This window comes from Microcebus murinus, chromosome 9 (genome assembly GCF_040939455.1).
Source record: "Microcebus murinus isolate Inina chromosome 9, M.murinus_Inina_mat1.0, whole genome shotgun sequence".
Lineage (NCBI taxonomy): Eukaryota > Metazoa > Chordata > Mammalia > Primates > Cheirogaleidae > Microcebus > Microcebus murinus.
The window spans coordinates 46,733,890-46,759,459 of NC_134112.1; the positions used below are offsets into that span (position 1 = coordinate 46,733,890).

The 25,570-nt window shown below is 36.8% G+C and overlaps 2 protein-coding genes and 1 non-coding gene across 6 annotated transcripts in view; 1 reads left to right on the forward strand and 2 right to left on the reverse strand.

The window, feature by feature from the left end:
* The window catches only part of TMBIM7 (protein lifeguard 2), a 29,564-nt gene extending 28,940 nt beyond the window's left edge, over positions 1 to 624 (forward strand). The window contains exon 11 of the mRNA XM_012779632.3: positions 88 to 624. Coding sequence (XP_012635086.1) covers positions 88 to 234 — 147 coding nt within the window. The 3' untranslated portion in view covers positions 235 to 624. The remainder of the gene's footprint in view (positions 1 to 87) is intronic.
* Positions 625 to 6,360: 5,736 nt separating this feature from the next.
* Positions 6,361 to 25,570, reverse strand: part of ANKIB1 (ankyrin repeat and IBR domain containing 1) — a 137,754-nt gene continuing 118,544 nt past the window's right edge. For 2 of the 4 annotated variants that reach the window (XM_012779615.3, XM_012779617.3), the window contains 9 exons: positions 23,734 to 23,868; positions 22,692 to 22,778; positions 22,539 to 22,605; positions 20,081 to 20,226; positions 16,486 to 16,664; positions 15,576 to 15,627; positions 11,599 to 11,695; positions 10,265 to 10,398; positions 6,361 to 9,564 (listed from right to left, as the gene is read on the reverse strand). In XM_012779615.3, the coding sequence (XP_012635069.1) occupies positions 8,827 to 9,564; positions 10,265 to 10,398; positions 11,599 to 11,695; positions 15,576 to 15,627; positions 16,486 to 16,664; positions 20,081 to 20,226; positions 22,539 to 22,605; positions 22,692 to 22,778; positions 23,734 to 23,868 (1,635 nt within the window). In that variant the 3' untranslated portion in view covers positions 6,361 to 8,826. Of the gene's footprint in view, positions 9,565 to 10,264; positions 10,399 to 11,598; positions 11,714 to 15,575; positions 15,628 to 16,485; positions 16,665 to 20,080; positions 20,227 to 22,538; positions 22,606 to 22,691; positions 22,779 to 23,733; positions 23,869 to 25,570 lie in introns of all 4 variants that reach the window. The other 2 variants (XM_012779614.3, XM_012779616.2) reach the window with 1 other exon arrangement.
* On the reverse strand, positions 13,770 to 13,873 carry LOC142873222 (small nucleolar RNA U13). Its single transcript, XR_012921262.1, has one exon. It is a non-coding gene; the product is annotated as a small nucleolar RNA U13 (small nucleolar RNA).

The window sequence follows — 25,570 nt, forward strand, 5'->3', positions numbered from 1 at the left end:
AAATAATTTTTTTCCAGATCATTTAGGACACTTACTTGATGGAAATGTACAATTTACATAGCTAATTTTTCCTTCCTTTTCTTCAAGTACCTGGTGATGGACGTGCAGCTCATGATGGGAGGGCGCCATCGATACTCCCTGGACCCTGAAGAGTATGTTTTTGCTGCCCTGAACATCTACCTGGACATCATCAACCTCTTCCTCTTTATTTTGCAACTGACAGCAAATCGGTAATCACACAGCCACGGGCAGCTCGAGGTGAGAAGAGGAAGGAGGGACGACACCTGTGAAGTATTGCCAGGCTTAGACATGCAGAGGTTACCATTCAGAAGCCCTTTTATTTAAAAATAATTTAAGAATACTTTTTTTTTGGGGGGGGGGAATCAAATGAAACCAAGTGTGCAGTAGATGGTAGCTGTAGCTGTTACATTTTTAATTCTATCGCCACATAGCAAAACTTTCTGAGGGACGTTTTTGGTTTCTATAAATTCAAAAGATGAGTGTCATAATTACATACTTACAAACACTTGTGAGATGTCCATCACTTTGTTGAAGTTTTCCAGACACTATTTAAAGCTGTAAACAACATCTTTCCACATGAATAAAACTGATTACAGAAACCTATATTTAATTCTTTCTCTTCTCTTGCTTTATAGACTTTTTTGTGGGAGTATTTTTGGTATCTGATTTTTTAAAAGAATAAAATAAACCAAAGAATTTTGTCTTTCTTCTGGATTCTAGGGTCAGACTGGAGAAAATAATAGTATCTACCTAGTAGGTTTAGAGAGGATTAACCAAGTAATTGCAGATGAAAAGCTCAGGACAGAGTGTTAGCTGCTGTTGTGACAGTCTCATGTATACTTCTGGGCCTACCCTGGAAAACACCTCCTCTGCTTGTGTGGGACAACTGGCCTTCTTTTTTTTTTTTTTTTTTTTTTTTCAACTGGCCTTCTTTGAAACGCTATAATATTCTTAATTTAATTTTTATTTTCAATTGTGATAAAATGTACATAGCATAAAATTTATCATCTTAGCCATTTTTAAGTATACAGTAGTGTTAAGTGTAATTAATCCCCAGAACTTCTTTGCAAAACTGAAGCTCTATACCCATTAAACAACAAAAAGTCCCATAATATTTTGAATCGACTTATTCATTTATACATATCTTATACAACCAGTCTGATTATATTCCTGAAGGTCACAGGCTGTACAGATCTTTTTTTTTTTGAGACAGAGTCTCACTGTTGCCCCGGCTAGAGTGCTGTGGCGTCAGCGTAGCTCACAGCAACCTCAAACTCCTGGGCTCAAGCGATCCTTCTGCCTCAGTCTTCTGAGTAGCTGGGACTATAAGCACATGCCGCCATGCCTGGCTAATTTTTTCTATATATTTTTAGTTGGCCAATTAATTTCTTTCTATTTTTAGTAGAGATGGGGCCTCGCTCTTGCTCAGGCTGCTTTCGAACTCCTGACCTTGAGCGATCCACCCGCCTCAGCCTCCTAGAGTGCTAGGATTACAGGTGTGAGCCACCACGCCCGGCCCATGTACAGATCTATATATCCCTTTTGGAGTCTCATACCTTGCTGGTGTGATCCTTGGTAAGAAAAAGTTTTACTCAGATGTAGTTCACACTTTCAAATCCATCCAAAATGAAACTGTGTCGACATCCCTCCATCTCTTATTATTTTGTCACTGTACATATTTTGACACATTATACATTGTATTTTTGACACATTATATTTGTCAAATGTAATGTCACAACATTACATTTATATAAACAATGTTATATAAATGGAATAACATAGTATGTGGCATTTTTGAGATTGGCATTCACTAATGCCAATTTGAGATTTTCTATTCAGCATAATGCCCTTTAGAGCCATGCAAGTAGTATATATTAACTGTTCCTTTTTATTGCTGAGTAGTATTCCACTGCAAAGATGTACCACAGTTAACAATTCATCTACTATAGGAGATTTTGGTGGATTTGTTTTTAGCTATTATAAATAGTTGCTATGAACAAACATTTTGTGTGGACATAAATTTCCATTTCTCTGTGATAAATGCCCAGGAATGCAAGCGCTGGGTCATATGATTAGTATATGCTAAGTTTTTGCCTTTTTTTTGAGACACAGTCTTGCTCTGTTCCATGGGTTACAGTGCAGTGGTGTCAGCACAGCTCACTACAACCTCAACTCCTGGGCTCAAGTGATCCTCCTGCCTCAGACTCCCAAGTAGCTGGGACTATAGGCACACACCACCATGCCTGTCTAATTTTTTCTATTTTTAGTAGAGACAGGGCCTCACACTTATTCAGGCTGGTCTCAAACTCTTGAGCTCAAGGGATCCTCTCGCCTCGGCCTCCCTGAGTGTTAGGATTAGAGGCGCGAGCCACTGTGCCGGCCTGCGTAGTTTTTAAAGAAACCACCAAATTATTTTCTAGGGTGGCCGTACCATTTTATATCGTACTTGGTGGCTACAACAGGCAGGTCGTAGCTTTGTACAGGGAAAAGACTGACTGCCATTAAGTCTTCAAAGCAGTGATTGCTTTCTCTTCCTGGGATTCTATATTATTTCTGCTGGACTACTTGGGGTCAGAGACAGGTTGGGGAGTGGTTTACCTGCCCCATTATCACTTCTGTACACATGGCAGCCCTTGAAAGGGAGAATCCCACTGACGATTATGAGACAGTTAATTGTGGGCACATTACACATCCATCCCATTATACACTGAGATTTGGAAGCCACACATTACATTTGATAGCCCAAAGGAGCCCACTCACAACACCCTTTTGGTTCGCTTCCCCACCATGGAGCACATCCAAACGCCTTTTCCACTCCAGGAGCACAGACCACAGACTGAGGAATTGAGGATATGTGCCCAACTCAGCAGCTACAAGTGGCAGGAGCAACATGTGGCAAATGAGGGCCAGATCACACTGTCCCACAACCAGGAGAATAGGGAGTCCTGGGTAGGAGAAGAGGCTAGCTGTGGGGAAGAAAGTTAATCATTAGCCTTTTTCTCTGTTAGCCTCTTGCTCCAGGATCAGAGCCTGAACACTGGCAACTACTTCTCCTGTGGCATTGGTGATGTCTCTCAGCATCCAGAGAGAACCAGGGCCCAGGGGCTTCTTTCTTCTCCCATGCGCAAGGCCACATTTTACCCTGAGGTCTTTGGCACCTTCTGTCACTCCTGCACCCAGCACATTGTCCGCTGCGCCAGCTAAGCTGACTGCAGCAAGGGCCAGGGCCGTGAGAGCAGCCTGCTCTACACTTTCAGGCAAGGCTTTGCATTCACTTTTACATTGTTGCGACTGCTTTCCTGACGTTTTCAGCCCACCCACAGCTCTCAATCAAAGAGCAAATTTCTTATTGCTAATAATACCATTTATTTTATGTCTGAGGATTCCTGGACTCAGTAGTCACAGCCGCACTGCCTTTTAGCTGGGACCTCAGGAACTGCTAAACCTTTGTATGAAAATATCCCTTCCTATGCCTGCCTGCAGGAGTAGCAATCTAGGCGCCGTTTGGACAGCCCATCTAAATCCTAGCTCTTGTCCTAAGGCTTTAAACATCAGCTTAACTCCAGTTTGTTCACAGGACAATGGAAAATTTGTCTCATCCTATACCCATCACGTGGGTGAGAGCATCTGTTACCAGATCCCAGGAAGTCTTAAATTCTGAAACCTGGCCCATGGTTCCTTTTCCAGAAAATCATACTTTTATCAGTATCCTATTCTCATTGCCAAAACTGTTGGGTCTAGGATTTCATTTTACCCTACTTATGGTAAATTTGCCTGTCATGGTCTCATGAGTGCTGACAGAAGACACGAGACTCCTGGGTCAGAGGCAAAAAGACTATCGCTCATGGCACAGTGTACAGAGTGAGCATCAGCGTATCACCGTCAGTTCTCGTCTCCAGTTCCACAGGGGCAATGCGATGGGCCTGGATGGATACCAAACACACAGTGGGTTTGTGTTGCAACTTGGTTGAATACTGAGTGTGAGGGAAGCCATCACTTTTTTTTTTTTGAGTCAGAGTCTCACTCTGTTGCCCCGGCTAGAGTGCTGTGGCGTCAAGCCTAGCTCACAGCAACCTCAAACTCCTGGGCTCAAGCAATCCTTCTGCCTCAGCCTTCTGAGTTAGCTGGGACTATAGGCACACGCCACCATGCCTGGCTAATTTTTTCTATATATATTTTTTAGTTGGCCAATTAATTTCTATTTTTAGTAGAGACGGGCGTCTCGCTCTTACTCAGGCTGGTTTCGAACTGCTGACCTTGAGTGATCCACCCACCTCAGCCTTCCAGAGTGCTAGGATTACAGGCACCACTTTTTTTTTTGAGACAGTCTTGCTCTGTCACCCAGGCTAGAGTGCAGTGGCATCATCATAGCTCACTGCGACCTTGGCTAATTTTTCTAGTAGAGACGAGGTCTTACTCTTGCATAGGCTAGTCTTGAACTCCTGACCTTGATACCCTCCCAACTCGGCCTCCCAGAGTGCTAGAATTACAGGTATGAGCCACCACGCCCGCCTGAAATCCACTTTTATAGCAAGCAGGTAAGCCTGTTTCTTGTCCTCAAGGTTACTATTTATTAAATATGTAAATCCTGAGCAACAGCTCGGGCAAAATTGTCAGCATGGATTTGCATTCTTGGCACCCCCAGTAAGATGTGTAGGCACTCAACAGGCCTAAGAGGATTGACTGTCTCTTCCAACAATTATCCTTTTTGTGCTTTGGGTTCATTTGCTCTTTTATATATTTCTCTCTCAATCTGTCTATAAACTGAGGCCTCATGGAGGCTAGGCCCTTGTGCAATAAATATTTAATAAGACAGCTACCTAAGAGATGCCAGCCTAATCAAGAATATCAACAAGTTGCAGTTTCAAAAACTGACTAAGAATAATTCCTTCAAAAGTTTGGCCACCAGTTTGTCAGCTACCTGTCAGTCCTAAGTGAAACTGAGAGATAAAGAAAACTTTTCTGGTCCATCTTCCTTTTCTCTCTTTTTGTTTTTTTTAAGAGATGGGGGGATCTTACTTTGTCGCCTAGGCTGGAGTGCAGTAGCCTAATCATAGCTCACTGCAACCTCGAACTCCGGGGCTCAAGTGATCTTCCTGCCTCAGTCTCCCGAGTAGCTAGGACTACAGGCGTGCACCACCATGCCTGGCTCTCTCTCTCTCTCTCTCTATATATATATATATGTATATTTAATTTTTTTGTAGAGACTATGTTGCCCAGGCTGGTCTCAAACTCCTGGGCTCAAGCAATTTTTGCAAAGTGCTGGGATTTCAGGCATGAGCCACTGCACCCAGCCCGGTCTATCTTTCTTTAAGGACTACTACCAGTTCCTAAAACAAGGACTGTTACATAAGACAGTCTAGAAAGATATACTTCTATCTTTCTAGAAAGAAATCTACTACTCTTGTGAGGTTACAACAACTGACAAGGCAATAATACAAGGTGACTAAGAAGACCCAGTATATGCCTATAGCACAATGCTCAGATGGAACCATGACTCAGCCCCAGAGTAGAGCACATGAAAAATTTTTTCCTATGGAGTTATTTCAGCCTTTAAAACACCCCCAAAATTTGTATTGTCATTTAATTATTTAGATTGTAAGGTTTTACTTTTCAGAGATGTACCAGCCTAACCATTTTAAAATTATGACCAAACTTCAGTAAGTCTCAGATTTTAATTCATAACAGGTAAGTGACAAACATTTGAGGACTAAAAAGAGAACAAAAATGAGATCAAAGATCGCAATAAACAACATTTAAGGAATAATTCAGCATATGAACATTGGTAGTTAAGCTTCAGATCCACACAATGAAAGCCATAAATAAAACAACATGACTCCAATTACCACTGGCAGACCCCAGCTGGTTCTGGAACCTGTGTTTATGCACTTAAAGGTCAGATGCCAAGGTTCATTTTGCTAATTTAGAAGAGACAGAATAATAAAGTGATAGAGAAGCAAACACTTTTATTCATATGGCATAAATATTTTTTTCCTTTCTTAAGCAATTTCACAAAACATATCTTAAAGTTCTATTTTTTTCTGTGTGTTTCTATTAGAGATTTCAAGGAAAAGTCATAATATTTTTCTCCTGAAGGATACAGTGGTTAAAGTAAAAGGAACACTGAAGTCATGTTTTAACACATTGTCATGCAGTGTTTTTGGGTTTATCATTGGGGTATAAAATGCTAAGTGGGCTACTGTAAAAATATTAGGCACTAATCAATTACGTGTAAGAACCAAATTGATCCTATCACATTGGAAGGGATTTAATTTGAAGAAAATCAGCTTCCTAACTTGGTTAAAACAAAGTCTACAATGTAATGAGACAAAATGGAAGTAGTTTAAGTAATAAATGTTTAATCAAAGAATTTTACATATTATTAACAGCATTCATTTGGCCAAACATCTACACGTTTGTAGAATCCTACTGTATATAAAGTGGGAATGTATCAAGTATAGACTATGAAAGTGCAAATAACAAGTCAAGGTTAGATTAACTTTGTTTTTTTACATTATAAAATTAACTTGTTTACAAAATAGGCTTTGCCAAACTTTATTACTGAATTGTAAAGTCAATGACTGTGTTGTTTTTAAAATATGTACCAAGGAAATACAAATTGGATAATGATCATTTTTCATGCTCAGGAGAGAACAGCACAGAAACAAAGGATACTGCACAAGGTGCAAGGAAACCAGAACCCACCATGTATATGCTATATTCACACAGAGCACTCTTTCTCACCTTACTGCAGCTGTGCAAGAAGCCTCAATGTGATGCAAAGACTCTTTCTATTGAAAAATTACAACTTGGTCTAAAAACTTATTGGTGTTGATATTTTTAATCCAAAATAAATTTGTAAAAAAATCCTTTAATGGACTATTTTAGTTTAATATACAGTAATACACTGTAGATAAAGTTAATATTTTCCCCCACTAACTTTAATAGGGATTGATATCAATGTTTCTGATAATTAGAGAAATAAAAACTAATGTGGACCTTTGATATCCATGGCATAGGAGCAATTTCCCATACAGTTTATTCTAGGGCAATCTGGGGAATATTACATACTTTAATATAATGTCCTAGCCATATGAATTTGCAGTATAAGAATATTTCAAAAGCAAGGTTTGGGAAAAAACAGTAATCAAAATCATTTTCACAACCCATGTGGATATCAATACTATAATAATATAACCTTTTCTCCAGCCCAGGACTTGCCTGTACAAACTCAGCATTGAAATTTTGGTATCTGCAGATTTCTGGTAACAATCTGGCAAAACATTAAATGGAGTGTTGCACTTATCTATTTTGCTTATGTTATGCTAATTTTGATAATATGTAAGTAAAACAGCCATTCCAACGGTTTACTCTAGTTTTAATTACACACTGTACCATTGTATCTTAATTACAACTAAGACCAGTATTTTTTTCTTCACAGTAAGACACTGATAACTAGGAAGTTGATTTTTTTCAACACTAAACAGTAATCACACGGCAAATGAGTATTGTGCAATAGAACAAACACATGTCAGCATTTGCTATTTAGGCAAACAAACTGATCGAACATTTAGTTGTTATATTTACTGTAAAGGCAAGGCCATGGGTGGTTTTATGGAGGTCTTTGCAATTCGTAGCATAGTTACTTCAGAATAGACATTGAAATTTGAGTTACTCACTTATTTAACTGGCAACTATCCATTTAGGTTAGGCAAAGGCACAGTAACATGTTGCGCAGGATGTTTTATTGAACATTTTAATAATTGTGGGATTTACTATAACTCATGAAAACTCCACTTTTTTTCTATTTTATAAAACACCATTGAAAGTAATTGCACCCATTAGTAATTAGAATGCACTGTAAAATTGTGAAAACAAAGAACTATGATTGCACTTCCAATAAAGTGTCTCTTAAAATACAGCACCGCTGTTGCTAATCAACTGTATTTTAATATTAAAATAAACTGTTTTTAACAGCAGCATTAGGTTTAGTTAACTTAAGCTACAGGCTACATTTATTTAAATGCAGTCTCCATGGCAACAAAACCCCATTCAATTTTGGAATATCACAGCTACTGAGTGGCACCTTTTACTCCCTGGAGAACGCTGACACTGCCCTGGAGAATTCTAGGACACTGCACACCTATATGCCTTGTTAGTCAGCGCACAAGTCAGAGTTTGGCACAATTGGACTATAAATAGACATGAAAAGAAATCTTTGATTCCGGTGAAAATTAAAACTAATTACACTGTGGTAGATACAGCACTAAAGAGAAGCCTTGGATACCTCAATTCACACTGCTCAGACATAAAGGAAGGAAGTTATGGAAGAGCACAAAGAGATTGAGGACACACATGTTACTAGATATGTCCAAAATGAAATTCTAAAATAAAGAGAACTTTTTTTTTTTTTTAAAAAAGAAAGCTACCCAAAGATTAGGGAGTAAACTTTTAATTTAAATGTTCAATTTAAGTATTTTCAACCCTAGGCTAAATACAGGACTGTGTTTTTCTTAGAATGTGGGATATAATCTATTTATTTCATTTGTGTTTCTCTCTCTCTCCTGCTCTTCTTTTTGTCAGCAAAAAGGGGAAAAGCTATCAAATTAAATACAAACGAAATTCCCTGGAAGGTTAAAATTGAAAATGAAGCTACCATTCATGGGAACTCCTTTGTATTCAATTCTAATGTCAGTGGTTTATAATTGAGAGTTGGAATTAAGTGAATCAAAGTCTCTATCAAGCATATTCCACCTAGCACACCATCTGTACCTGCAATTCATTCACAGCCCAGATGTGTTTGGTTCACACTAAATGTACTTGTTCAAGCCAGTCACTTGAGGTTTGAGGTGCCTGACTTGAAATGTCTGAACCGTCCCCTTTGTTGGCTGCCTCATTACCACTGTCACCAGCTTGAGACACTGCTTCTCCAGCCAGAATATTCTCTTCCAAAGGATTTTCTTCTATCTGGGTTCCTCTACCTTCACTGACACTAGCATCTTCAAACACTGAATCTTCTGGTGGCACCAGTTCCGCATCCCTCACACCTTCTGACCCATCTTTGACACAGGGGAGCTGGGAATCTGCACTGATTTCAGTAGCTGCTGGAGGAATCAGGGCAATACTCTGAGGGTTCATGTCATGAAACCAAGCCATGATATTTCCCAGAAGATTGTCACTGATGTCGGGGTCCTGGCCAGCTGAGTCAGGGTCACTGGATGAGGGACAGAAATCACTTCTTGTCTCACTGAGAGGGTGTGAACTCAGGGTGTCAGTTGAAAATGGGTCACTTTCTGTTCCTAGTCTCATGAGGCTGTCACCAAGTTCCAAAAGCTCAGAGCTACTCAATGTAGCCCGAGGGCTATCAGTATTCCTGGGGACAGAGTCCAGCCTGGAAGGTAAAGAAGTGCCTATAGCTCCTAGGGATGCTTCATTACTAAGGAAGTCTCTAGTTTCTTCATCAATGGCCAGCCCAGACTCTTGCAGTGATAACTGTATTGCAAGAAGTATATTGGGATCATCTTCATCCAAGGAACTCAGAGCCTGGGGCAACAAAAAATAAAATCACTTTAAAATTTGACTAAAGGAAAAATGATTTAACCCAATCAGGTTTACCATTCTTCCTTGACCAGATAATTAACATTACTTCTATTTACATAGAATTATTTTATCTACTCAAATATTATTCTAATTTTCTCCTTGCACATGCTAAAGAAAAAAACCATATCCTAGATAAATCTGAAATACAGGAATCTATTTCTGTAGCACATTTTTATTTTATTTTTTATTTTTTTGAGACAGAGTCTCACTTTGTCGCCCAGGCTAGAGCGAGTGCCATGGCGTCAGCCTAGCTCACAGCAACCTCAAACTCCTGGGCTCAAGCAATCCTGCTGCCTCAGCCTCCTGAGTAGCTGGGACTACAGGCATGCGCCACCATGCCCAGCTCATTTTTTCTCTATATATTAGTTGGCCAATTAATTTCTTTCTATTATAGTAGAGATGGGGTCTCGTTCTTGCTCAGGCTGGTTTCGAACTCCTGACCTCGAGCAATCCACCCGCCTCGGCCTCCCAGAGTGCTAGGATTACAGGCATGAGCCACCACGCCCAGCCTGTAGCACATCTTTAAAACAAAGATTTTAGAATGGAAGGAAGAAAAAAAAAGCAATAAAAGTAAAAACAGAAAAGCATGCTAAACAGAGAAAGAGCGAAAAGCATGGGCAATGAGGCTGCTCAGAAAGGCTACCTGCAGAGAGTCCTGGTTTTCAGAGCGACTGGCAGGGGTATAGTCTCGCAGGGAAGAGCTGTGCAGCACACTCATAGATGCAGAGCTGACCACTGATGTGCCAGGCCTGCGGCTGCTGCCACCTTCTGGAATATCTGTGTCAAAGCAATTGGTACCAGAGACAATTTAATGACACATAAGGCTTACTTCTTTTTTCCATACTTCTTGTTCTTTAAACCAGCAATTTTTCTGTCAATGCTGATGAAACCTGTGTTCACAGGTTCACGTAATCTTTCTGGGATTTCTCACCCACATCTGTCTCACCATGAGCAATAATGTATATCTATTTTGAAGTGCCATCACGTCAAATCATTGACTTTTTTTACATTTTTGCTTGCATTCTACGTGGTTCTCTTCATAAATGCAAGTGCTACTATCCATTCCTCTCTTTTTTTCTTAAATAATAGCAAATAAAGGTGTTTTTTAGATTTCTTAAAATTTAAGAACTTGGGAATTACTATCCTGAAGAACAAATCTTTAGTCCCATTGATTCTGGCATTATAGTTTGAAGATTTTTCAATAATAATTCAACACTTAAAAGTTGAATGATTAAAATAATTTACCTCTAATACCAGAAATTCTCTTTCTTTTTAAATAGTGTCTACAGGAGAACTAAGGCTAGGAGGAAAATATTCCACAAATGCATTAACAGTATCTATACTATAATTTATTGAGTGCTTATTAGGTGTTTAAGTGTTTTACATGTATTATCGAATTTAACACATTAATTGCCATGTGAGTTGTATTTAACTCATGCTAGTTTTGAGCCTAGGGCTTCGTGAAGCATAAGTAACTCACATGTCTCTTCACCTTGGGAGTCACGAGAACTATTTTTCAAGTTGCATGTAACTCAATTCACAGAAAACAATAAAAAATTCACAAACTTTTCATTAAATTAGAAAGGATCATTTTATTTTCAATGTTTTTATTCTATTTTTGTAATGAAGCACCGTGGGCTCAAGGCAAAAAAATTTTTTTCTGGTATGGCAGTCAATGTGTTAATGCTCACAGTGAGCCTATGAAGTGGCACTATTATTATTGTGCTTCTTTAAAATGAGGAAACTGAAGCTAAGGCTTATAGGTGGCAGAGGTGGGGTCATGAAATCAGGTTTGTCTGATTCCATCGCCCATGTTCTTAATCCCCCTGGTTTTCTGTATTCTGTGACAACAGAAGCATCTCTGCATTTATTGCATATCTAAATGACAAACTCTTTCACAAACATTTACATCAGCCAGTTTTAAGAACAAACTCAGGAGAACTAGGAGATTAAACTATACTCCACCCAAGAGCTTACCTAAAGTGCTTTCACTTGGCTCTTCGGGCTCTGGAGGATTACTGAGCAGACTGTGCACGTCTCCTCGACGGCGCTGTTGTCTGTGCCTCCTCCGATACTGAAATTCAGCATATTCCTGCATAAACCAAAGGTTATAAAATACAGAAGAGCATGCAAATTTCTAAATGCAAATAAAACAAACTACACACTTTTTTCCCAGGGGGAAAAAATTTGTGATTTTACATACATAGTATAAAATCACTTGGCTTTAGAAAAAGAAACTTCAGGTTTTGCCATGCCAAGGAAATGGAAAAGGTAAAATTTTATAAAAAGTAAATTTTCACAGTCATTACAACTGCCTAGATAAATTGGGAATACTTGCAAGCCTCAATTCTAGATTATAACTGAGCCTTATTTCATATGCCTGATGATTAAGGGTTTTGTCATATAAAATTACAATTAATACCACAATCACTTTACTAATGTAAGGTGGGCTCTCCCTGGAAGTCTGGTTTTAAAAAAGTGACTGTGATGTATACAACGGGGGTGGCAGGGGGAGGAAAGAATAACAAAAAAGAACACACACTGTTAAATATTTGCCAGACTGTAGGATTTTCTATTCTTTGGGACTACTACATACCATACTCACAAGATAAATAACTAGATTAAAAGAAAAATCCTAGGTTAACTTTAAAAAATATGATATTTGGCTTCCTTCTTACATTAGCCAATATGTGATGCTATCCATAACACAGGAAGGGGAAGTGTTTTCTATTTAGCATATGGGAAGAACACAGACTTAGACAGATGTCCTGAGTGTGTGTACTTTATATTTGTGACAACAGTTTTAAAGTGAGTTTGCTATTATCAGCAGCTACAACCTGTGACTACCTGCTATTACCTGAGTATAAATGTACCCAGATTTTAGTGACAGGAGAAAAGAGAATAGAAGAGAGGCCAGGGTGCATGACACCAACATAAAAAGGCTAATTGTGAGGATCAACAAAGAATCTTTCAGTGATAAACACTAAGATATTCAGGTTTATGATTATCCCAGTTACCCTAGAATATTCAATGTGCTTATATGATAAAAATGTTAGGAATACGTAAAGATAAGTTTGTATCAGAAATAAATTTCACATCATACCACTCTGGCTAAATTTATTTAAACTCCTTCTTCATCTATCTAAATAGTTTGACTCTTAATAGGAGCTACCAGGTTAGAAATCAATGAATGAAAGAAACTCCAAGTGTCCTGAGGGATTATATAAATTCTTTAAATTGCTGAGCCAGAACATCATTTCCTCTTTTCTTGGAAACCCATGAGCTCAAGCTGGATGACTTATTACATGTCATAATTGGCTCAATGGTTGACTGAGGACCACCACATTTTTTAGAGAAAGGTGGTATAAAACTTTTTTATCTCAATTTAGGGTTTATATTTAGGAAGAATTTGCCTACTCTGTGAACTTGATAATGGTACAAAGATATTATGAATTACATAAACTATTACTGACCATAGACTATAAATCATTCTACTTTAAGAAAATTAAATGGTTTAAAAACAATTGAAAGAAACTTGTACTTCTAATTATTTTGATAGAAAACTCTCAGATGACATTCTCTCATAATGCAACAGGCTGAAAAAAATTGTTCTCATAAAATTAATCTGAAAATTCCCAGGACTCCTAAGATCTTCAAGTAAGCATATGTAAAGGCTTTAGTTAGATACTGCAAGTGGTTTGAGAGGTTAAGGCTACAAAGAAGATTGAAAAGTTCTAAGATATATAGGGGAAAAAGTTGCCAGGAGTTTTTGTTTTAAATAATAATTGTTACCACTTATTGAAGACCAATTTTGTCACAGTGACTTACTGAGATGCTTTAAAATTTCCAGAACTTCCATGGGATACCACAATTCACATTTTAAAGATGATAAATTAAGGAAGAACACAGCCCTAAGATCTAGTAAGTTATAAAGCTAGAACCTGAAATCAGGTGTCCTTCAGACTTTAAGACTGTGCTCTTTACACTGGGCAACACTGCCTTTAAAATGGCATAAAATATTTATGCTTGCCACTGACTCATTCAATTTAATGCAAAGAGAATAAAGTAGGATTAACTTCATTGAAACAACACAAGGTCAGCCAAAAGGCTACTGGAGTTTGGTAAACTTATTTAACAATTTTTTTCCACATCAGATGGGTAATATGCCAATGTCATAACAAGGTTTGAGGGAGCCACATCTTACACATGAGCATGAAAACCCAATCATCACGCTTATGAACTAGAAAAGGATCTATAAGCTTATTTTTTCCCTCACAGTCTATAGTAAGGCAAAGAGCTATTTTTTTTTAAATATAATTTTGGCAGTTACTTGATAGGTCATACATATGCAGAATTTGAAAGTCCGTATGTATGGTAATTTTTAGATTTTACAATACAGTTTACTTAAAAGCTTGGTCTTTCAATGTGCCAAAGACTTTAATGAAAATAAAAAGTGAATTAAATAATTTTTTATAAAATTTGTCAATTCATAAAGAACAAATTGAGTGAGTTATTTATTAGCAGGTCCCCAATATTCAAGGACAAACATTTCAGGATTCCTAAAGTTACCATCAGAACTAAAAGCCACAAAATGATACATACATAATTGTGAATACACTGATAATGGTTTTATTTTTGCTAAACTGTGTTTGTACCTTGAACTACTGAAATCTTTAGTACTTTTTCTTTGAGAATTGAAGCCTGTTTATTCTTCTTTTAAGGTGAAAATTTTCCACAATATCCCCTAAGCTGTAGTTGTATTTATAACATAGAAACAATAAGTATAGGATCAGATAAAGAAAAAGTTCATAATATGTTTAAAAACAAAAATTTCATTAATATATTAAAGTTTTTTTTGCAATTTAAATGAATTTAAAATTTCCCTATCAGGGTCTATAAGCAAAAGTTGTTTTCTCAAGTCAATATTTTCTTGTATATATTTATCAATACAAAAGGCCATAAAGTGATTGCAAGTATCCTCAGCAGCAGAAAAAACAAAAGTATCTGATTTAAATAAGCCACAGTCATGTCTGGATAATAATCAATTTCACAGTCCTTCCATTGTAGATAACAATCAGGCTATAAATGATAAAGGTTTCATCATCTGTAGTGCCCCTTCCAAGAATTAAGTTGAAGGGTTATCATAATATAAGCATCAAATAGTAACTGTTTTATAAAGAGCAAGGATGGAGAGAGAGAAGTAGGAGAGAACTGCTAAAACCATTTAAAAATCAGACTCAACAGTGACAGTAGCAATTTAAATCTCAGAAAACAGCTATGTGATTAAGATTTTCACTCTATCTTATTTTTGTCACAACTGCTATTTGCAGTGTATTTTAGAACTTTTGTATTTTAAAATGGTATATCAATAACAACAACAACAAAAAAACCAAATAAGAAGAGTAAGAAAGTCTTAAAGGGAAACAGAAAGCAACTAAGCAAAGCACTTTTTTCTGCATAACATAGTAATAGTGTTTATTAATTATGTCAATTAATATATCACATTACTGTCAAGTTTTCCTCCTTAGTAACTGATTAAAATCAATTCTCTTAGGTTGTTGCAGTAACTTAAAAAAAATAGACTGTTTAGGTTTTTAATAGCTTCAGAAAGAAACAATATTACAACTAGAAATTTATTTCTAATAAATAAAATTTGTCTCTATTAACAAAATAGAAGATAGTTTCCAAAAATTTATGCTGTAAATTTGCCTTAATTCTGACTGTTCAATAATTAAAAACAATAAAAGTGGAATGCATTTAACAATGTAATGATACTTCAATAGAATATACAGCTAAATGTAGGCTCTGCCAAGGCATTTTTGTTACAAAAGAAAGAGGAAGAAACATTGATGATAGTCTCAGTAGGATTTTGAACAGATGAGGGTGCAAATGCAAGCAGGACTGCACTAAGGAAAAATACAGAAAACAAAAAACAACTCCCCCCAAACAATTACCTCAGGTGATGCAAATCCTAAATATTCCCAATCCCATGTTCCACCAGCAAAGCTACAAAGAAATTAGACATACCATTTGATTTATTATCAGTACTACAAAATATACACAATCAGACCCTTGCCCTTTCATTACTTTTAATTCCTCTGCTTTGGACTTACTTAAGTAGACCAACTATTAAAATATAATTAAAATTATATGTTCATTATTTCTTTCAAATTCTAAGTGGCTTTCTGTTTGTGTAAAATGGTGGAAAAAATAAAAATCACCATGTTATAACAAAATCTTTCATGATTGCTTCATTTTTATTTTATAAGTAAATAAAATATTTACTTATAGATATTAACATAAACATAGGTTCAAAGGAACTTCTAATGCTTATAATTATTATAAATAAGAAAATACGCTTCAATTTATAATGACAGAAGTAATATAAATATGTGAAATAAAAGAATCAAAATGCAACAGCTCTTTAATGGAAGAATTTGGATCACTTAAATAACTTTACTTATATCAGATTTCTCATTTTTTCATAACTCCTTAACACAAAAATAAAATATGACCATAATAAGTTGGCAAAGTTTCCAAATTCTACATCATTTTTATCACTATCATATCACTACATATATTACATATTTGAAATGACGCATTTAGAATACTCTTTGAATTATGAGTTCACCTGAAATGTGAAATTAACCTAGCCTAATACAGTCTCAGGAACTACACAATGACAAATAAAATAATAATAAATAGTAATGAGGAAAAATCACCAAGTTAACATACTTTTATCAGCTATCCATATTTTAGGTGTAAGTAACTTTCAGGAATTTGAACCCTAGTTGGATAAAAAATAAAATTGCTGGCATTTTTAGCTGGAGCTAATATGACTTTCATAGTGCACATCTTTTTTACCTGCGCCTTGGAGCTTCTGGTGAGTCTGCAGGCGCAACGCCCCGAGCCACGGATGCTAGGAATTCTTGTCTCTTCTGCTGTACAAGGCATGCTGCTTTGATGATCTTATGTCGGGGTGTGCGAAGGTAAGGCCTATTGACTTTTTGGGCAAGGTCTTCAGTGACCATTTCTAGGTCTGTCTATATAGTAAGAGAGAGAGAGAGAAAAAAGATTACAGCTTGAATGGGTTAGTCAATAGCAAATCCAGAGTCTAGCTGGTTTCTCAGCTAAATCTAATTCTTCTGAAGTTAGAAATTAATGTAAATTTGGAAACTTCCTCTTTATCATGTTTCCTACTTCATACATTTTTCCAGGTTATGAAAAAGAACGAAGGATCATACACAAAGTCATCTTAAATTTAGCACACTCATTTGATAGGCACACTTATTTATAGCAATGTAGTTAGTAGAAACTACAATGAAGTACTGAGTACAACAGCTACCTAAAAGGAATTTATAATTTGTCTATGTGAATAAAACTAATACATTTCAAGGCACTTTACAATTAAATGCATGGTACTGTGATGCAGACTATATACAAATGGTAGACCAGGTGCAGTGGTTCATGCTTGTAACCCCAGCACTTTGGGAGGCCAAAGTGGGAGGATCACTTGAGGTCAGGAGTTCAAGACTAACCCCAGCAACAAAGAGAGACCCCGTCTCTACAAAAATTTAAAATTAGCTCAGTATGGTGGTGCAGGCCTGTAGTCCTAGCTACTTGGGAGGTTGAGGCAGGAGGACTGCTTGAGCCCAGGAGTTCAAGGTTACAGTGAGCTATGATGGTGCCACTGAACTCCAGCCTGCGTGATAGAGCAAGACCCTGTCTCAACAAAATAACAAAATAAAACAAAGTGCTGAAAGAATTTGAGGCAAGGCAAAACTACTGTGATTGGGGTTAGATCTGTAAGGATTTATGGAGAAAATGAATATTGAGCCTTGAAAGAAATGTAGGATATAAATTAGCAGAGCAGTGCAAATGGATGACATGAAAACTGTAACAAGAGAAAGTTTGGTGGTTTGGAAGTCCCAGGGCCCCAACCACCTCCTGTGGCACTAGAGTGCCTCTCCATAGGAATGAGAGCTAGTTACAGGATCCGAAAACAACACTGCAGCCTGCTCCTCCCAGCAAGTGCCATCTACTGACAGGGAGGTCAATTTGCATACCCTTTACTGCATTTACTGACTCATCATACAGGGTTTGGTAGAATCCCATCCATAAACACCACCTACTACTAGTTCAGAGACTACATTGGGCCTGTCATTATTTAAATGAAAATCTAAGGTAAGAAGCAACAGCTGCTCCAATTGGGAAGGAATCAGTGAAAGAACTCTGGAAGTATGAAGAAACAAACTGAAAGCACACCCCTAAAGGGGAACACCAGCTCTAGCAATGGATATCAACCAAATTCAGAACACTAACATGAGACTTATAGGCATCCCTGAGGGTGAAGAAGAAAATACACAAGGGTTGGATAAACTATTTGAGGATATAATGGAGGAAAATTTCCCAGGCCTTGCTAAAAATCTAGATATCCAGGTACAAGAAGCTCAAAGGAATCCTGGGAGATTCACTGCAAACAGGAAGGCACCATGACACACAGTCATCAGACTGGCCAAAATTACCATGAAAGAGGCACTCCTAGGAGCTGTAAGGCAAAAGAAGCAGGTGACCTACAAAGGAAAACCCATTAGAATGACTGCAGACTTCTCAACCGAGACCTTACAAGCCAGAAGAGACTGGGGCCCCATTTCTACTCTTCTCAAACAGAATAATGCCCACCCTAGAATCCTGTACCCTGCAAAACTAAGTTTCTTATATGAAGGAGAAATAAAGACCTTCTCAGACAAGCAAAACTGAGGGAATCCTTCAAGACTAGACCTCCCCTCCAGGAAGTACTCAGAATAGTGTTGCACACAGATCAGCACAATAAACACTCACCAAAGTAAAATCATCCAAAAGTTAGCATCAAAGGCCAGAAACCATAATGGCTGAAGAGAGAAAATAAAGCAACAAAGTTCAACTCAATAGGATGAACAGAAATCTGCTCCACTTATCAGTTCTTTCAACAAATGTGAATGGCTTAAACTGTCCACTAAAGAGATATAGGCTGGCCGAATGGATAAATACACACAAGCCAAGTATCTGCTGTCTTCAGGAAACACACCCACAAGGAAACCTAACCTACAAGGATGCAATCAGACTCAAGGTGAAGGGATGGAAAACAATATTTCATGCAAATGGAAGCCAAAACAAAGCTGGCATAGCAGTTCTGATTTCAGATAACTTAGTCTTTAAACCAACAAAAGTAATGAAAGACAAAGATGGTCACTATATAATGGTGAAGGGTACAATTCAATAAGAAGACATATTTATATGTCTGTTAAATATTTATATGTGAAATATTTATGCATCTAACTCAGGTGCACCCATATTCATAAAGTCAATCCTACTTGATCTAAACAAAATGATAAACAGCAACGCCATAATAGCCGGAGACTTCAACACCCTTCTGACAGAACAGGACAGATCCTCCAAACACAAAATAAACAAAGAAACAATAGACTTAAATAGAACTCTAGAACAAATGGGCCTGACTGACATTTACAGAACATTCTACCCCAAAACTCACTGAATATACATTTTTCTCATCAGCTCATGGGACATTCTGTAAGACTGACCATCTCCTAGGTCACAAAGCATGTCTCAACAAATTTAAAAAAACAAAAATTGTATCATCTCAGACTACAGTGGAAAAATTAGAAATCAACTTCAACAGAAACTCTTATCTCTGCACAAAGACATGGAAACTAAACAACCTTCTGCTGAATGATTATTGCACTAAGGAGGAAATTAAGAAAGATTAAGGATAAATTAAGATAGATTAAAAATCAAAAGATCTTTTTTTAACTAAATGATAAAGGAGACATAGTTATCAAAATCTGTGGGACACAGCTAAAGCAGTCCTGAGAGGAACATTTATATTCATAAATGCATACATCCAAAAGACAGAAAGATCACAAATTAACAATCTAATGAATCATCTCAAAGAACCGGAAAAGGATGAGCAAACTAACCCCATACCCAGGAAAAGAAAACAAATGACAAAGATCAGAGCAGAACTAAATGAAATCAATAACAAAAAAACTACATGGAAGTTTAACAAAACAAAAAGTTCTTGGAAAAAAATAAATAAAATTGCCTCTTGCTAGATTAATGAGAAGAAGAAAGGATTCTAATAAGCTCCATCAGGCATGGAAAATGGGAAAATACAACTGATACCATGGAAATACAAAATATCATCTATGAGTACTATAAAAACCTCTATGCACATAAACTTGAAAATGTGGAGGAAATGGACAAATACTTAGGAAAACACAGCCTCTCTAGGCTAAGTCAGGAAGAAAGTACTTATTTAAAAATTTATTCAAAAATGAAAACAAAATTGTCTTATTAATCACACCCAAATGAAATAAAACTTAGTGGTTGAAAAAGGAGAAAAATCTGTTTTTTATAGTAACTGCTACGATTTAAATATAATTTTTAAAAGATATCTTACTTGCATTAGTTCAAAAATTTCTTTCTTTGTGCTTTTAGGTTCCAAGAAAAATCCATATGGATAAGAACACTTGAGAATGCGTCGAGTTTTTAAGAGCACATGAACTGCATCTTCAATGAAAGTGGTATCTGGACAGCCTCCTTCAGCTATAAAGTAATTGAGGCACAGTGAAATTTCTTTGCAAATATGCTATTATAAAATCAATTAACTATGTTTTCTTTAAAAAAAGAAAATAAGGATCCATAAGAAGAAACTGTTTGGCACAGCTGTATGATAATACTTATTTGAACCATACTAAACACCTATGTAAAACACTCATGTGTGGCATGTATGTGTTTATAAATGAAGCAGCCAAGGAGCACTGATGGCAGCCATGAAGGAATGCACACACTCATCCTGGATTTTTTTTCTCACCCTACTGGTCAGCTAGTCAACCCAAAGGTTCCATGCTTTACTTAGTTTTTCAGATTATCCCTAGGGGAACTTTGCTACTTAAGAATTAGGACAAATATGTCTTTGCTAAGTTGCTTGCTAAAAAACAGTCTAATTATAATTATGCCTCTGTAAAAACAACAGTGTAAGGGAACAGATACAACATTCTGGGGACCAGCTAGATAACTGATGCTAGAAAATATACGCCAGGGAAAGAAAGAAAAGGAGGAAGAGTGAGGACCAGGGAAGAAGAAATTGCCTTATATTTGAGATCCTTCCTTCAAAAAGTATCATTATAAAATTCTAGTTTTTTGCTTAACTGCAAATAAACAGAAATTAAACAGGAGAATCTAAATTCACAAGTACCACTGAAAAGCACATTTTCGGCATGCCTGTAGAATGAAATTAAATGTATATGTACGCAAATTGACATATGGATCACCCTAAAATTTCTTTGTATGCTCCATTGTCGGGATAGGATTAAAACAAAATACACACGCCTCTGCTTCCCGCCCCCCATTATGACAAGTGTGAGAAATCCGAAGTTTTGTTTCTTCTTTTCCAATTGTTATACATTTTAATTCTTTTTCATATTTTACTATGCTGTCTGGCACCTCCGGAATGTTGAACAAGTTAACAATTCACATCTACAAATACTTTTTTTTTTTTGAGACAGAGTCTTGCTTTGTTGCCTAGGCTAGAGTGAGTGCCATGGCGTCAGCCTAGCTCACAGCAACCTCAAACTCCTGGGCTCAAGCAATCCTCCTGCCTCAGCCTCCCAAGTAGCTGGGACTACAGGCATGTGCCACCATGCCCGGCTAATTTTTTTCTATATATATTAGTTGGCCAATTAATTTCTTTCTATTTATGGTAGAGACGGGGTCTCGCTCTTGCTCAGGCTGGTTTCGAACTCCTGACCTCGAGCAATCCGCCCGCCTTGGCCTCCCAGAGTGCTAGGATTACAGGCGTGAGCCACCACGCCCGGCCTCACATCTACAAATATTTATTGAATGTTACTCTGTGTCAGGAACAGTTCTAAGCACTAAGGATATATTGGTGACCAAACAGATAAAAGTCCCTGCTAAAGAACTATAGAACTTGTGAGAGTTTTCTTCTTTCAATTTTTACTGTAAACAATACTTCAAGAGTTTGATATCTGGATGATACTGTTAATATCAGTAATAAAGCCTAAGAACTAATAATAAACAAGGAGACTAAGCTCTTCCCCACTCTAATTTATTTAACTTACGGTACTGTATTAATTAGGGAATTTTCCTCATGAAAATGATGTTAGCACTCAATATTTTTATAAACTAGAGCAACCCAAGTATAATTGATCACATTTTAGGCTTAAAATGTACCATTCAGATATAAGCCAGAATTTTTAAAATACAACTTTTTAGAACAAACATACCAAACCCTGGACTCTGTGTGGTCATTGTGGGATATTAAATTCTGATGGTGCAACCAATATTCGATCCACATTTTGGAATACTCCTTTGTAACTTCCAATTGAGGATCCACAAGTTAACCCTTTTTCATGGCTTTACTTTTTGACCCCAATGTTCATTATTTACCAGCAAAATGATTTCTTCCCCAACTATACTTGACTTCCACTCAATTAGGCACTCTGAATTTTAATAAGAATCTTTGAGTATTCAGTTACATGATAATTGGGTAGCAAGTGTATCTTGCTCTTTTGACTAGGTCAAGGATGCCCTTTAGAGACCATCCACTTTTTCCAACATTGCAGACCATCAGCTGTGGCACAGAGTAAGCAAAATCATGATGTGTTTTTATCTGTTAAGAGCATAGGCATTAAGAGGAACAGGCTAGGCACTGGGTAGAAAATCCAATGACAGATGTGGCTACTCAGCTGCACTTAGGCCTTCAAAGAACTCAAAACACTACCAGAACAAGTTAATGGAGACAATGTATTCCTTTAAAGGCTTAACCTACCAGTGAAGTGACTTAAGCATGGAAGGATATTTTATGTTAATTATCACACGTACCACTCATAACTTACTTTCTTTGAGAGCTCTACTCAATTGTTCCATCTTTTCTTTGGCTGTTTTAAGAAGGCGTTGTTCTAACTAAAGGAATAGAAATAAATAATTTAAACCATTCTTTTTGTTCACAACAGTGTAGTTTAGCTCATTTGAAATGATTTGGTACATACCTGATAACTATGCTCATGGTTTTTAAATCTTGTGTAATAGTGCATAAATCTGTCAAGTTCCTGAAATCGTTTGTGTTTTTTCTCAGCCTAGAAAACAAAAGTCCATAAATGACTTTCATAAGAACTAGTAGCTATTAAAGTTGTTTTTTTAGAAGTGATCATTTAAAAAATTGAAAAAATTTAGATGACACCACACTCAGATTTGTTGATTAATTTATTGAGAGAAAATAACCAATGCATTTTAAAGCCCTCCAGAATAGTCTTGCTTTTGTGTTCTCTGTGACAAACCACTGAATCCATAATCCCAGAGTCAAAAGCAAAAATGTCTCTTAATCACTATGTTCATCAGAACTTCAATGTTTTATTATATGACTTACTGCTATGGAATGAATTTTGTCGTCCCCCCCCCCAAATTTACATGTTGAGGCCCTAACCCTCAGTATGACTGTAATTGGAGATAGGGCCTGTGAGGGGTGATAAAGGTTAAATAAGCTCATTAGGGTAAGGCTCTATTCTGGTAGGGCTGGTGCCCTTATAAGAAGGGGAAGGGACACCAGAGGTCTCTCTCTCTCTCTCTCTCCTGGCCATGTGAAGACACAGTAATAAGATGGCCATCTGCAAACCAAGAAGAACACCCTCACCAAGAACCAAACTGGCCAACACCTTGATCTTGGATTTCCTTCAACCTTCCAGAATTGTGAGAAATAAATTTTTGCTGTTCAGGCCACCCAGTCTATGGTATTTTATGGCAGTTGAGCAGACCAAGACACTTACTATATACTATATTGTTGATATTATGTTAAAGTTGTTTTTAAGTCTTTACAGAAAGCAGGCTGGGATAGATCAAACTTTTCATGTCTTCACCAAAATTTAAAAAAGGAAAACTTAACAAAGCCCTCAAGTTTATAGAGCTATTTTGTTTAAATTGCAGTGTATTTAATGTAATGCTTCATTAAGGTGAAGACAGGAAAAGAAGAGATGCAAAATACTGCCAATGGCATTAAGTGGCTTAGACAGTCTTGGCTTAATCAGTTCTCTTTACCTCCACAGTCATTTCCTTGGACTGCTCCTCCACATGCTGAATGACTTCATAGCGAGTACATCTGTAATAACCTCCAGTGGAAGAACTATGTTTTTTCCATTCTTCTAGGCAAATCCAGCAAAAGTCATACTTGCACTTCAAAAGAAAACATATATGTAAATATCTCCCCATGTTAATATGTGAATTATTTTCTGCATCATAACCAACCAATTTGTAAAGATCCTGCATGTGTAATCAGAACAAATCTTGAAGACATGCCCTTTCTCATGTTTCATCTGGAGATCTTATCTATATTATGGAAAAATATAGGGGTAGTTTAAAATTATTGCTTATCAGGATAAATTAAAATGTAAATCACAATATTATGAAGTAATTACAAGGAGTCATTAGAAATATTAATAGGATATTCTTTCCAAATAATAAAAACAGACACTGACAAATGTTTCATTTCTCATGCATGTGGTAATCTGATACTGGTCTATAAAGCTCCACCAGGCTATCTGAAAAACTACTACTTTGACAAATTTGAAAAACTAGTACTTTGACAAATTCATTTTGAAACTGGAAATAAGTTTAAAAGATCTCTAAGTAAAATAGCTGACAAAAAAACCCTGTCTCTCATTTTAATGAAAATTTCACTTAATTACCACAATTAAGTTGTATAACTCTTAAAATATGAGCATTCTAGTATGAAAATATATCCTTTTATGTTTGTGGACTTTGAGTCAGAAAGACAAGTCTATGTTGTCTTCTCGTACTTTCATGATTTATTCATTAATATTTTCTCCCACACAGCTGCCCAGTTGTCCTAATACCATTTATTGAATAGTTCATCTTTCTGTACAGGTTCAAGAAGCCACTTTTATCATATATTAGATTCCCATGTATCTGTGTTTATTTTCTGAGCTTTTTTTAAATTCTGTTTCATTGATCTGTCTTTTCATGTGCTAGCACCATACTGTTTTAATTACTGAGGGTTTACATTATGGCTTACTATTTGATAAGCCTAGTTTTCCCTTATTGTTCTTTTTCAGAGTTTTACTAGTTACTCTTGCTTCATTTTTCCATATGAACTTCTGAATTAGTTTACCTAGATGCAGAAACAAAATCTGTTGATATATTTGTTGAAATCTTTCTATATAAGAACTTGGTTGTCTTTCTATTTGTTTGTCATCTTTTGTGTCCTTTAGAAGGTTTACATTTTTTTCATAAGTCTTACATATTTCTTGTTAGGCTTATTTCTAAATAAATGAGGTTTTTCAGTATATATTCTATATGGCTGTTGCTGGTACAGATGAAGGCTATAACTTTCTGCATAGTAATTCTGTACTCTGCTATTTAATTGAATTTTTGCTGTTTGTAGTTTTCCAGTTGGTTCCTGTGAATTTTCTAGGTATACAATTATGCCATCAGCAAAATTTGATAATTTTATCACTTCATTTCTAATTTTTTTTTTTTTTTTTTTGAGACATAGTGTCACTCTGTCACCCTGGGTAGAGTGCAGTGGCATCATCATAGCTCACTACAATCTCAAACTCCTGGGCTTAAGTCATCATCTTGCCTCAGCCCCCTGAGTAGCTGAGACTACAGGTACATGTTACAATGCCCGACTACATTTTCTATTTTTAGTAGAGATGGGGTCTTGCTCTTGCTCAGGCTGGTCTCAAACTCCTGAGCTCAAGCAATCCTCTTGCCTTGGCCTCCCAGAATGCTAGCATTACAGGCGTTAGCCACCATGCCCAGCCTTCATTTCTAATTTTCACATCTCTAATATCTTTCTAATTATATTGACTGCTATTTTCAATGCAATGGTAAAAATACTGGTGATGGAGATCGT